The sequence below is a fragment of the Haliotis rufescens genome, unplaced genomic scaffold (genome assembly GCF_023055435.1).
Source record: "Haliotis rufescens isolate VD_foot unplaced genomic scaffold, xgHalRufe1.0.p SCAF_18, whole genome shotgun sequence".
NCBI classification, from domain to species: domain Eukaryota; kingdom Metazoa; phylum Mollusca; class Gastropoda; order Lepetellida; family Haliotidae; genus Haliotis; species Haliotis rufescens.
In genome coordinates this window covers 2812149-2826930 of record NW_025963868.1, presented here as the reverse complement: position 1 = coordinate 2826930, position 14782 = coordinate 2812149, and the positions used below count along the sequence as shown (strand labels likewise).

At 42.4% G+C, this 14782-nt stretch overlaps 1 protein-coding gene across 3 annotated transcripts in view; it reads right to left on the bottom strand.

Moving 5' to 3' along the window:
* Nucleotides 1-3328: 3328 nt before the first annotated feature.
* The window catches only part of LOC124116873, a 33592-nt gene continuing 22138 nt past the window's right edge, over nucleotides 3329-14782 (bottom strand). For 2 of the 3 annotated variants that reach the window (XM_048398127.1, XM_048398126.1), the window contains exons 2-6: nucleotides 10847-14016; nucleotides 10304-10456; nucleotides 8968-9147; nucleotides 7507-7641; nucleotides 3329-5739 (exon numbers count right to left, since the gene is read on the bottom strand). In XM_048398127.1, the coding sequence (XP_048254084.1) occupies nucleotides 5485-5739; nucleotides 7507-7641; nucleotides 8968-9147; nucleotides 10304-10456; nucleotides 10847-13942 (3819 nt within the window). In that variant the 5' untranslated portion in view covers nucleotides 13943-14016 and the 3' untranslated portion in view covers nucleotides 3329-5484. The remainder of the gene's footprint in view (nucleotides 5740-7506; nucleotides 7642-8967; nucleotides 9148-10303; nucleotides 10457-10846; nucleotides 14017-14782) is intronic. The other variant, XM_048398128.1, reaches the window with a different exon arrangement.

Sequence of the window (14782 nt, the reverse complement as noted above, 5' to 3'; positions counted from 1 at the left end):
TTTTAATGCATATGAATCAATACATCTGAGCACATCTAGATAGCTATAATACACTTCCATTTACATCAGTTACAAGGTATATACATGACATTATAAGTTGGACATATTTCATCTGTTGGACTTTACAACCCCGGGGTGAAAGTCTTCCCAACTGTACTCCTCCAGGAATACCAGAGGTGAACCCTACACAACACATGGAGTACAGCAAGTCCTGACATCCCGGGGTGAAAGTCTTCCCAAGTGTCCTCCAGGAATACCGGAGGGGAACCCTACACAACACATGGAGTACAGAAAGTCCTTATACGCCGAGGTGAAAGTCTTCCCAACTGTACTCCAGGAATACCAGAGGGTAACACAACACATGGAGTACAGCAAGTCCTGATACCCCGGGGTGAAAGTCTTCCCAACTGTACTCCAGGAATACCAGAGGGTAACACAACACATGGAGTACAGCAAGTCCTGATACCCCGGGGTGAAAGTCTTCCCAACTGTACTCCAGGAATACCAGAGGGTAACACAACACATGGAGTACAGCAAGTCCTTATACCCCGGGGTGAAAGTCTTCCCAACTGTACTCCAGGAATACCAGAGGGTAACACAACACATGGAGTACAGCAAGTCCTGATACCCCGAGGTGAAAGTCTTCCCAACTGTCCTCCAGGAATACCGGAGGGGAACCCTACACCATACATGGTTTACAGCAAGTCCTGATACCCTGGAGTGAAAGTCTTCCTAACTGTCCTCCAGGAATACCGGCGGTGAACCCTACACAACACATGGAGTACAGCAAGTCCTGATACCCCGGGGTTAAAGTCTTCCCAACTGTACTCCTCCAGGAATACCGGAGGGGAACCCTACACAACACATGGAGTACAGCAAGTCCTGACATCCCGGGATGAAAGTCTTCCCAAGTGTCCTCCAGGAATACCGGAGGTGAACCCTACACAACACATGGAGTACAGCAAGTCCTGACATCCCGGGGTTAAAGTCTTCCCAACTGTCCTCCAGGAATACCGGAGGGGAACCCTACACAACACATGGAGTACAGCAAGTCCTGATACCCCGAGGTGATAGTCTTCCCAACTGTCCTCCAGGAATACCAGAGGGTAACACAACACATGGAGTACAGCAAGTCGTCAACCAATCACAATGTCAGTATGAGAAACAAACAAAGGCTATTACAACACAATGCTATCACTACCTGGTTAGGAAAACAGAATAATTAAATGATACCTAGGAAGTAATGTTTTGTTTCTGCTTCAAGACTAAATAAGAAAAAGAAAACTCCTAACACATAATATTGAATTAATGAGATTTCAATCAAACTCAAATAACATTGAAGTCACTGGTGATTTTAAATCATCAGCTTTCTGTAAGAATCTTACTAAAATATTTTGAATGTAAATTTACTGAATTTTTCCTATTTCCTCTAAGACTTTTCTTCTCTAATAATAAATATGAATGATTAATATTAAAACTGATATGGCACGAGTGATTGTCAGTTCATTTTGATTTTGTTTGACCTATATTAAACATAATATTGATGAGTGAGTTGCTTGGAACAGTATTCCAGTTATATCACGGCATGTCAGCTTCATGTTGGAGGAAAGTCTGAGGTGATGCAGGTCTCACTTTTTGACCACTTTGGTCAAACCCATATGCACGGTAACCGTGCTGACAAACCTACAACCATTGGGATGAACAGGGATTCGAACCAACGAGCATATGTTTCTGGCGTGCCCAAGGGACACAACTCTGCACAACAAATTGCAGCACCTTACAAAACTGGGCCAACCATGAATGAGTCCTAGGCTTCTATTTGTCCCTCATAATGGGGAACAAAGATATGATATGATATGCTCAGGAGGGAATCAAACTCAGTACAGGCGCCGAACAAACACACTAACCACTGAGCCTCTATCTGCTCGTAGTGTCAGGATTCAACTATCAATATATTACAATTATTGTCTGGCCCTGATGACAACACATCTGGGACAAAGCAGAAATCGCGAGCTGACACGGACACCAAGCTACGGTATCATAGTGTATATAAATAAGATTAAAATAAATACTGATAATCAACACCTTCAGCTATACAGAGAATGGACACTATCGATTGATTTTACCCAACTCCTATCAAAGTATACATGGCTGATAAGAGTGACCTCCCTTTACTCCCAGCAACACGCTCAGCAATCTACAGAAAGTAAATGTTACGTTTCAACATCGTGTTGTATAAGGCCATGACGATTCTGTGTGAAGGCAGAGTACTTGTACCAATGAAACTATTCCATCACTATTGCAGAAGTCAATATGCCCCCAATAGTTCCCCTAGCATGCTACAAAATAGAAGACACCCGATAAGCCCGACATGACAATAGGAATCCCATGGCCACACTAACATTTCCCTGTGTACCTGTATGTTGTGACAGGGTGATGGAGGCAACTGTACCAGGAACCAGGACGTTATAGCTGATCAGCAGGAATGTTCTACAAGTGTTTCACAACACAGGAGGCTAATACTACATCACCTGTATACACTGACAATATCGGCCTATAAAACAGGACATCACTATTTGAAACAATCCAAGGATAAATAGAGTAACATATCATGACTAACATTTTAAACCAACCTATGTTTTCAGAATGTAACCATGTGGATAATCTGCTCCAAATTGGCGTTGAGGTTGTTTTTTTCACACACACTCAAATACATGTCAATATATTTTTCATGAACAGAGGCTTCCCAATAACAAATTGCCAGTCCATAAATAAATAATGTTCAAGTTTATGAAATGTTTATTTGGAAAATTAGAACTGTGTCAATGTTTCATGCCACTCCACCTCTTTCGCCCTAATTTTTTCATGACACCCCACTTGATCTCAGCGTCTCCCCACTCCCATCTTCCCGAGGCAAGAGAGTTAACTGACTATAAAAGTCCAGTTTCCACCCTTGCCGAACTAGGCTGGTATTATGGAGTTACATTTTGTCTGGACTAACGAGTCTATGCATAGTCCAATCAAAATCGCGCACAGAAATCGAAATCCGGTTTGTAAACTGTCATGCAGATTTTGGTCGATTGCAGGACTTGCAAAGCATGTGCACCGCCAACTCGGTGTCAGAAAATATTTTATAAATCTTTTCATGTTTTTAATCAAGGTGTTCATGTGATTTGATGCATTTCGCGTTTTATCACAATATAGATCTTGATTATCGATCAGATCGTCCTGACTGGGCGCCGCCATTTTGTTTGAAGCAAATGCAATTGATACGAGAGGTGGAATCTGATTGGCCAATGGGAGAGGCTTAGAAGGGACATAACTGGCAATAGCCACTGGTGGCGCTACGATCGAGCCCAGTAATTCCAGCCTAGTTCGGCAAGGGTGGAAACTAGACTTTTAAAGTCAGCTAACTCTCTTGCCTCGGGAAGATGCCCCACTCCCCTAATAAAGATTTATCATATTGTTTTTAACTTTGAAACTACTCCTACAAAGTTGGGACCTTGGGGATTAATTTTTACAACGTGAATATTTCAATATGTACAGATTAGTTGAACTCCTTCTTCCATGAATGAACCACGTTACCTCTTTTCAACATAAATCTTCATTGTAAAAATATTTACATAAAATTGAAATAGTTCAGAATATATCAACAGTTGGACATTGTTCCACAAAGTATTCCTAGTTACGAACTCCCGGTGTCCGTTGAACCTAGCTATAAGATCACTACAGTAAATCATATGATAAAACCAAATTAACATATCACAAACACAACATGTTTGTACACACAAACAAACTGAAATAGCTTCTCCATACCATCTTTTTACAGTATAAAATAGTAGCACTTTAGAACAGTATGTACACCATCCTCAAAGACTATCTTCCCACGTTTCTAGAGCTACATTGATGGGATGAGTTGACATGGAGTACAAAACATAGAGATATAGATATATACATATCACAGAGGCTGGACGGAGTGTAGGAACATCCCACAACACATCCTCCCTAATCCAGGGTAGTATATCTCCAGTCTAGGATAATAAATAGAGATACTGGTTTTACAAAAATGAGTGTCAGTATTCTTGTATTTCTTGTTCGAGAGCAAGGACAAGACATGCATTCTTACACAAGTTTCGTAAAACCAATGTGACACACATGTGAGAGTAATAATTTCTTTATTACCCATTATTTCTTAATTCTTTTGAGCTTTCCTTAACAAAAAATGCACTGAACACCACTGTTGTCCCAGATCAATTTGTCAAATGACGTCAATAATCTTCAGCTATAATGTCGTTTCTAGTGTGACGTCATTCCGTCCTTAGGTCTGAGATTCTAATGACGTCGACAATGACGTCCGAATAACTGAAACAATTCACTTTGCACTAGTGCACATACGATTTTTATGAACTTGGTTATTTTTAACCCTGTTGGTAATAAATAAAATACAAAAACCACCCTGAACCAATCCGCTACCATAGCTTCGTTTTAAGCCTGATTCAAATGACATGACACTAAAAATAGCCATTCAATCGAATCAAACGGACGAGTGAGGGGGAAAGAGACGTCCGAATCGTGACGTCATCTCCCAAAGGTAGTGAGTGGTCCAGGGTATTTATAACAATGAATGGAGATCTAACACCCTTGATGTCTGGAACTAACGGAGTATGTTGATGGTACTGAGACTGAATTCAAGCATTGCAAAAATATATGCATGGTGTTTTTGATGTTTTGCTGGAAAACATATTGAGTCATGTCTGAGACACAGGAATGGCAGAAAGTCAGGATATCACTATATGATATCACAGCTATATATTTACAAAGTGATATCCAACAGCGCTGAGGTGTAGCTCAGTGAATCAGGACATGACACATGGTCATCAAAGTCGTTACATTTGTCTCAAAATGTGTTGTGTCATCATGTCATCGTAATCGTACATAGTACCATATTTTCTTGAGTACAGTGCGCACCCATGTATAATGCGCACCCCCTCTAGCGGATTCAGTATTTTGGAAAAAAATAAATTCGCTTATCAAGCGCAGAAAAAAATTACACCGTACCCCTTCAGCGAAGTCCGGTAAACGAACGGGTGATGAGAAAGAAAATATGGTATTTTGATCTCACACAAATTGAGAGACTTACAGGGTGGTCTCCATTTAATACTGTTTCATGAAAAATCAATAGTCTTTATTTCAATAGCACAGTTACCAGCAGTGTTAAAGAGGAATCATCACCTCAAATTCATTGTATCAGTTTGATTTTTTCAATCAAAAAATATTCATCTTCAAATCTATAAAACCTTTTTTCAAATGACACAAAAAACTTACAAAGTAGACACATGATATACTATACAAATCCATTCAACAGATAACTACACATAACATAACAGCCCTGACGGTGGATAACTATCAATCCAGAACTGAAAATGAACAACTTCCACAAAGTAAATGCACTGTTTCACTGTTGTGTGTGTGACTGCAAGCACTCTAGGCATTCTGGGCCACCACGCTGTCCATGTTCTGTCGAATCTTGGCCACATTCTGCTTATCCTGCTCATGTCGTTGTTGCAGTTTCTCCAGGTCTATGACATCCACAACAGGTTGTTGTTTATATTGTTGTCTGACCAGCGGTCCGGAGGCGGGGTTGGTGCTGACCATCTGCGATGCTACCTGGTAGGAGTTGTAGGGGTTGGGCTGCACCTTCACACTGGGCTTGGGGACGTTCTTGGCATACTCCAGAGCCTGGAGAGGAGAGAACACAAGTATATACTCCAGTGCAATTAACAGAAAATGTCCCTATCGAGACAAGAAAATGTCCCTGTCGAGAAACAAAGAATGTCCCTGTTGAGAAAACAAAGAATGTCCCTGTCGAGAAACAGAAAATGTCCCTGTCGAGAAACAGAAAATGTCCCTATTGAGATACAGAAAATGTCCTTATTGAGATACAGAAAATGTCCCTGTCGAGAAAACAAAAAATGTCCCTATTTAGAAACAGAAAATGTCCCTATTGAGAAACAGAAAATGTTCCTGTCGAGAAACAGAAAATGTCCCTATTGAGAGAGAAGACAAAAAAAGTTCCTGTCAAGAAACAGAAAATGTCCCTCTTGAGAGAGAAGACAAAAAATGTTCCTGTTGAGAAACAGAAAATGTCCCTATTGAGAAACAGAAAATGTCCTTATTGAGAAACAGAAAATGTCCCTATTGAGAAACAGAAAATGTCCTTATTGAGAAACAGAAAATGTCCCGATTGAGAAACAAAGAATGTCCCGATTGAGAAACAAAAAATGTCCCTATTGAGATACAGAAAATGTCCTTATTGAGAAACAGAAAATGTCCCTGTCGAGAAAACAAAAAATGTCCCTATTGAGAAACAGAAAATGTCCCTATTGAGAAACAGAAAATGTTCCTGTCGAGAAACAGAAAATGTCCCTATTGAGAGAGAAGACAAAAAAAGTTCCTGTCAAGAAACAGAAAATGTCCCTCTTGAGAGAGAAGACAAAAAATGTTCCTGTTGAGAAACAGAAAATGTCCTTATTGAGAAACAGAAAATGTCCCTGTCGAGAAAACAAAAAATGTCCCTATTGAGAAACAGAAAATGTCCCTATTGAGAAACAGAAAATGTTCCTGTCGAGAAACAGAAAATGTCCCTATTGAGAGAGAAGACAAAAAAAGTTCCTGTCAAGAAACAGAAAATGTCCCTCTTGAGAGAGAAGACAAAAAATGTTCCTGTTGAGAAACAGAAAATGTCCCTATTGAGAAACAGAAAATGTCCTTATTGAGAAACAGAAAATGTCCCTATTGAGAAACAGAAAATGTCCTTATTGAGAAACAGAAAATGTCCCGATTGAGAAACAAAGAATGTCCCGATTGAGAAACAAAATATGTCCCTATTGAGATACAGAAAATGTCCTTATTGAGAAACAGAAAATGTCCCTGTCGAGAAAACAAAAAATGTCCCTATTGACATTGACTATGTCCCTATAACAGAAAATGTCCCTTTTGGGAAACACAAAATGTCCCTATTGAGAAACAGAAATGTCCTTATCGAGAAACAGAAAATGTCCCTTTCGTAATATAGAAAATGTCCCTGTCGAGAAACAGAAAAAACAGAAATGTTCCTATCGAGACACAGAAATGTCCCTATCGAGAAAATAAATAAATGGGAGTTATGCAGTGGAAGAGCATGTTACTATATTATCACATACTTTCTGAGATTTTCATAGACTATATAGGACTTACATGTGTCACATGTGTGGATGAAAGATGGTGTAAATAACTAGGCTCTTGACAGCTCAGTCATAAAGTAATCATAATTATCCAAGGAGCAAAAACATTTTCAGATGACATTTCCTCTAATCTTGAAACATACAATCTAATCATACAATGAAACTCTATAAGATTCAAGTTACTCATTAAGAATCACGAAAACGGGAAGAACAATTGGATGTTCGTGCATTTAACTCCAGTTGGAGAGGGCTATACTGTGGGGTAAGCTGCACACACACATACCAGCCTGCGTTTGTTCATGATGTCATCCTGGTCTTTAGGTTTGGGGAAGGATGGCGGCTTCTTGTGGGTGACTTCCTGCTTGTTGCGCTCCTGCACCAGCCGTGCATAGTGCGTCTGTCTCTGCATCTTTTCCATCTGCAGCAGCAACAACAGAGTTTAAGTGTGCATCTTTACCAAGCAATGTTGTACAGCGACCTTTGGCCACTGCCCCTGTGGGGATTCTGGGTAAAAATTGGTCCCTAGCAATCTGCTTGTCGTACGAGGCGACTTAGTGGATTGGGTGGCCAGACTCGCTGACTTGGTTGATTGCATGACATCGTATCCTGACGGCATGGATCACTGCTCACAATATCGATCAATGCACTATCTGGTCCAGACTCAATTGTTTACAGTGAGTGAGTGAGTTGGGTTTATCGCAGCTTTTAACAGTATTCCAGTTATATCGCGGCGTGTCAGCTTAATGTGGGAGGAAAGCCCGAAGTGATGCAGGTCTCAGACGTTTACCACTTCGGTGAAACCCACAAGCACAGGTATGGTACTGACAAACCTAGAAACATAGTCGGGGCGAACCGGGATTCGAACCCACGATCATAGGTTTCTGGCGTGCCCAAGGGACGCAACTCTGCAGAGCGAATCGTGGCGCCTTAGACGACAGGGCCACCTGTGCCCCTTGTTTACAGACTGCCATCACATAGCTGAAATATTGCTGAATGTGGCATTAAACAATAACACCCACCTCGACCACCAGTGTAAAGTCTAGGAAGATGAGTTTCTGTCCTGTAAGCATAGTGTATGACTGCCGACATGTAACACTACAATCCATTGAAAAGATTGACAAGCAAAAGCTAGTCGACTCCAAGGTGTTTGACAGTGTGGCAGTGCGTCAGCATCCCCCCGAAGGTCAAGGGCTGACGGAATCACTGTTTGTTGTTTTTATGCAACAGTCAGCGAGTCTGCTTGTCCGCTAGCCTGAGGCTACTAAATTGTGCTGAGGATAAGCAAATATCCAATGGTAGTCTTCACTGACGTGTAGCATTTATAATTCCGAACAAGTTCTGACTGCTTCTATTATATAAACACAGTAAACAGAGCAAACATTTGTCTCGTTCAAGCAGGATTAGCTACAAACTTGGAGGACTAATGAAAAAAGGTTTACGCTAGCACTCTGGACTTGTCTAAAAAAGACAAAGTTCTGAGGCAGATCTACCAGTGTAATAATAGCTAGTCTTTTTCTGTCAATATTTTCCTGAGATTGTACATCAAAAGACTTTTACATACTTTAATAAATATTAAGAATGACTTTCTAAAATCATGATGAATATTTTGAATAAATTTTTGAGTTTGAATAGCCATTTTCTCATTTGATCAAATTGTTAACAAGAATTCACAATTAACTACAGCACTGGCAGAGAGGAACCAATCAATCAGTGCTACTAATCCATCACTGGAACTTCATCTCACCCTATCTTTGAAGGATTCATTATCGAGGTCGGGTCCGAGAGTCCCCAGACGGACCTCCTTCTGCATCTTCCTGTAGTCGTTGATGTTGTACACCTTGTACCATGGATGTTCATCCTGCTGTTTCTTGTCTCGCAGCTTGCGGAACTGGGCCACGTACCCATCATTCGGTTCACTCTGCTGCTGGGAAAGATTTATTAACAAATTTGTAAGTAGCCAGCAGGGCTTGCTCCTTTTGTAAGTTACTGGACCTTCTCAAACTAACTTGCCTAAAACTAAATGGTGGAGGCCGCAAAATGGCTGAAACTGAGTTCATAAAGCCACCTAGCAGGGCTCTGAAAATTTCAGAACTCCTCACCCCGAAACGTTTTTTCCTACACTCTGAGATAAAGTCTTGGCCTCCAAGTGCCTCATTTCATGGCGATTCATGAGCAAATAAAGAAGTTGTTATACACAACATTATAAGATGGCATCCGGATGTCCTTCTGACAAGATGATCCAATAAAATTAAACCTACACAGAAGGGGTGAAATGTTTATTTGCCAGACAGGTCAACTGCTTTATGTTTCAGCAAGTGTGTTGTAATTTTAACTGGCCATGGGCCAACAGGCCAGCAGTTAAATCGACCCCTGTGCTGTAGATACATACATGGTGTATTGTAATGTTGCACATCCTAGCACATCCTAGCACTCCTGTCACACTGGTCTGGAGTTAAGTCTTGAAAAGCTTGTCTATGGTAAGAAATGTACACAAAATTATTTCCCTGAAGTTAACTCCAAGAATTTGACAGATAAAGTGATCTGAGATCTATTATTATTATTTGAATTACATTTTCAATCAAGACACCACAACAACTTACTGAATAGAATCTCAATACACTGACCAATATAGAACAGCTCAGCTTACAGCCAGGGACTGCATGCGGGTATTCACTTCTCTCACTACTGGAAGGTGTGGGAGGTATCTTGGGGTAAGCATTACCTGATGTGAGTCCTTGCTCTACTGGAAGGTGTGGGAGGTATCTTGGGGTAAGCATTACCTGATGCGAGTCCTTGCTCTTACTACTGGAAGGTATGGGAGGTATCTTGGGGTAAGCATACCTGATGCGAGTCCTTGCTCTTACTACTGGAAGGTGTGGGAGGTATCTTGGGGTAAGCATACCTGATGCGAGTCCTTGCTCTCACTACTGGAAGGTATGGGAGGTATCTTGGGGTAAGCATTACCTGATGCGAGTCCTTGCTCTACTGGAAGGTGTGGGAGGTATCTTGGGGTAAGCATTACCTGATGTGAGTCCTTGCTCTACTGGAAGGTGTGGGAGGTATCTTGGGGTAAGCATTACCTGATGTGAGTCCTTGCTCTCACTACTGGAAGGTATGGGAGGTATCTTGGGGTAAGCGTTGCCGAGCTGGCGAGTATCCTTTGGCATACTGTCATAGCCGGGCTGTCCATTGCTGACACCACTGTAGGCATCACTGTAGTTCTCCCCATAATCCTGTACATCAGAAATATACTTTTCAAATTTGCAGTGTTAGAAATTGGCACTAGTCCTGTAGTCCTTGCCAAACTGCCCAATAGTTAAGGTATCATAAGGACTAGTAGAACATCGTAGAAATGGGCAAAGAAGGAATCATTAGCATCCAAATTGCATGGAAATCTGCTCTAACATAATAATTTTCTATTCGCATCTCACTGCATGCGTTATTGGTACTTCAATTTTCAGTGTTCAGTGGTCATACAAACACAAATAGCCATCAGAATTTTCTACTGCTGCAAGGTGGGTGTTCAGAATGGCCCACAACATTTGCTGGTTGCTGTGACAAAGCTGGAATCTTACTGGAGTACATGGCATTAACACTCACTCACTCACTTCTGGGTGACTCACCTGCTGGTTGTGGTAGTCCATGATCGGGTACTGATGTCCAGCTTGACCGACAGGGTCAGTGACGTCCTGTATGTACGTCTGCGGCCTGTGCAGGTAGCCATCCGAGTGGTGGTGGGCCGGTGGCGGGGACATGAGCTTCAGGTTGACATCCACACTTATCCTCTGACCATCAGAGGTGATCACTTCCTGCGAGATCGGCTTCAATTCCAGGGGGCGCCTCTGGGGGGAGGATGGGAATGAGTGTGGGGGGGAGGCATAGTTACTGTGAGGGCCTGGATTCACAGCTTGAGGCAGGAAGGCTGGTCGTGGTAATGGCACTTTGGGGTCTAAACGGGCAGATAACCCACTGTCACTGGGATATTTGACGAGCTTTGATCCGGGTTTCTTCTTGGAGCCCTGTTTCCCTGCTGACCTCTGCTGCAACTTAGCTGCTCTCTGGGCCCACAGGTCTTCAGCTGAGGCAGGCTTCTCATTCAGTGCTCTGGGCGGATGGTACAACTCGGCTCCTTCTAAAGAGTTCACAGTGCGAGCAGATGACTGCCCAGCTGCATCATGCTTAGGTTTCACTTTGGGTTTGATGAAAAATGTCTCTAACTTTGACTTTTCCTCATTTTTGATATCTCTGAGCTGCTTGTAAGACTTTGGTGGTTGCCGTCCATAGTCAAACCTGTTGTTTGTGACATAGTCATAGTGGGGTTTCCCTGGACTCGACATTTCCATTTTAGGATCCACGTTTTCATTTACGTATCGATCAACTCTATTCTGGTTGGAGTATCCTCCTACCAACTCGGGTCTATTGTCATAGTGACCGTTCTCAGGCCCACCGTTTGCGTCATCATAGTACATGTAACCACCACTGGGATTAGTCTGTTCATATTCGTTGTACGGAGGTCGATAACTCTGTTCGGAATCATATGATTGATGAATTCTATCCTCAGGGACAAAGGAAGAAATGTGAGGATTCCTTTGTGGGTAACCCTGACCATTGTCATAGTAACCAGACGTAGGAAACTGCTGTTGATGAGGGTAGTCTCGCTGCCCTTGAGGAGACGCTTCATAATACTGAGGATGGGCCTGGTACGCCGGACCATTTGGATGTTTTTGATAACCTTGATGTTCCTGTGGATAGTGGGAAGGTTCACTTGGAGGTTCCGGGTAGTCGTCTCTCCGTTGCTGAATGCGGTAATCTGGTTCCGAGGCATATCCATCCACAGCATTCTGTCTGTGGAACTGACCCAGCACATCCTCCTTCTCCTCCTCGTAGGGAGGGGCCGAGAACGGCTGGGGAGGGGGGTTCCTCCATGTGGTGTTCTCCATCTGTCCATATCTCGGGGCAACACTCTGATTAGGCTGCCCCTGGTACAACTCCATCGAATCCCGAGGGGCACTACCTCGGCCTTCTTGGTAAATCTCTCCAGCCATATCTAGAGAATCTCGCATGAAGTCATGATCTGTGTCTGGGGATAAAGGTAATTTAGGGACTTCTGCACTTTCCAATGTCTGTCTGCTATGATCAATTCTTTGTTTCAACACATCCTGATATTTGGACTCACGGTCTAGTTCTTCTATTTCACCTTGGTCAAAGGATGGCTTGTCTGGAAGAACCAAACTCTTAACTGGACTCGACACAGATTCTTGTCGATTTGGATTTCTTAAAGCTGACTTGTAAGTTACGTCGTGACCTTGACTTAACCTATGAACTGACCTAGCATCTTCCTCAAGGTCAAGCTGGTTTTTGTCTTCAAATCTATCACTATCCTGATACCGCACATGTTTTCCACTACTCTTCTTCTTGGATTTGTGTTCCACAGTAGATTCATCAAGCTGCCTGTAGGTGTCACTCATATCCTGGTAGTCATCAACACGACTACTCACAAATCGGAACTCATCCTCTTCTTCGTGAGTGAATGCTGGGGATTCTACATAAACTTTCCGGTTTCTGGCTCCACTCATAGTATTCTGTGACTCATTCCTTATCACAAAAACTCTACTCCTGCTTGAATCAGCTGAGTCTGCAGTCTTCCTTGCCCTTCCAATCTCCTCTATACTGGCACTGGAGGAGAGTGAGTCTCGCTCAAACACGAGACTCTCAGGATTGTGGGCCTCGGACTTGGCTGAGGACTTTCTGGCAGGAACTTGCAGTAAGTTTTTATCTACTTGAACTTTTTCCTTGTGATTTGGAGGTTTATCAAAAGTGTTCTCTTGAACAACAACAGATGGAGTCTGGGCTGGAGTTGGATCTTGATCTCGACTCGTAGCTTCTGGATCTGGAGACAGGGGAGTTAAATGTTTCTCTAGGTCAGTCTCAGTAAACTCCAGGGAATCGGCAATAAACGTTAATTTATGACTTGCCGATACAGACGCAGGAGTTGATTCTTTTGTTGGTGAAACACTATTTGACCTTAGTGATGGAGACACAGTATTTGACCTTGGTGTTGGAGACACACTATTTGAGCTTGGCGTTTGAGACACACTATTTGACCTTGGTGCTGCAGACACACTATTTGACCTGGGTGTGGGTGTGGGTGTGGGTGTGGGTGTAGGTGTGGGTGTGGGTGTGGGTGTGGCTTCTTCCTCCTCTGCTACTGCAATGGAAGCAAGATGAGCATCCTGAGACCTGGACTTGAGAGAAACATATTTGGGAAAGTACTGATTTGGTTGAGTTGGGGTTAGTCCTGAAGCTCTGAGAATATCAGGATTAGCTACTGCATACACACTCGTGGAACTCGACCTGCCTGCCTCCTTTATGTCAGTTGACGGAGCTCGAGCTGATGGGAGAAGTGCACTGGGCTTCGGTTGGGGAAAGTTCCGTCTATCTGATACAACCTGCGGTGTCTGGGATTGTCTACCAACACTCTCTGAATCTTCCTCTAAATGAGACCCTACTTCACTTTGGGAATTGTTATTTGCATCTAAGGGAGTTTTGCTGCTCCTGTGGCTTCTGTCAGATCGTTGCGTGTCTATGAGATCAGCCTTACTGATCAAACTGTCACTGGAGTTTTCTGTAAGCAGTGAGAGTAGGTCGGCGTTCTGCGTGTGTATTTTACCCTGTTTCTTGTCAACAATGTATCCTGAGGTATCCTGGTTGACACTCATGATAGGCAGGAGACAGCAGCGATGGCCATGTTAGCTCCACCACACACAGAGGGATGCCAGGGTTCTTCTGCTGCCTGCAATAGACACACACAGATTACCAGGGAGGCTGACAACCAGGTCATGAGGGTAGGGGTGAGTAGCCAGTTTTGGATATTAAGTTAAGAATTAAGAAAAATGTACTTTATGGATAACAACTTCTGGTTCATTGCATGTAGCGATGTTTTGATGTAGATTTTTACACCGTTATCAAGCTGGAGTGGTTGTTTTCACTCCAGCTTGATAACGATGAAGAAGTTGTTATTTATAAAGTTGTATGTTTTTCGTAATTATTTGCCAACTTTTAAAATGCCAGTCAAACAGTTGAATAGTAAGACTAGACATTTTGTTAAATTTGATTACAAATCCTCTGATTAAAAGATGACATAAAAAAAAAAAATAATAATAATTATGAAAGCAGTGTTTTTTTATAATTCTGACCTTGGATAGTAAAATGTTTTTAAAAAACCTCCTTTACTGTTGCTGTCTATATAAATAAATGATTTAACATACTACAATTAGAACTGGAAAACAAAGCGTCACTATAGAAGTCTATGGGAAAACATTTGGTTGTGTGTAACCTCTACCTTGCCCCAGTAGGTCGAGTTGGGATACGAAACGAGTTGGCGTTTTCAGCATGTTTACTTGGAACCACAAGTTGGACAATCCTGGAACCTATCGATGCGCAATGTCAGCACAAGATGGACAATCCTGGAACCTATCCAGGCACCATGTCAGCACAAGATGGACAATCCTGGAACCTATCCAGGCACCATGTCAGTACAAGCAGACACAGGATGTCAG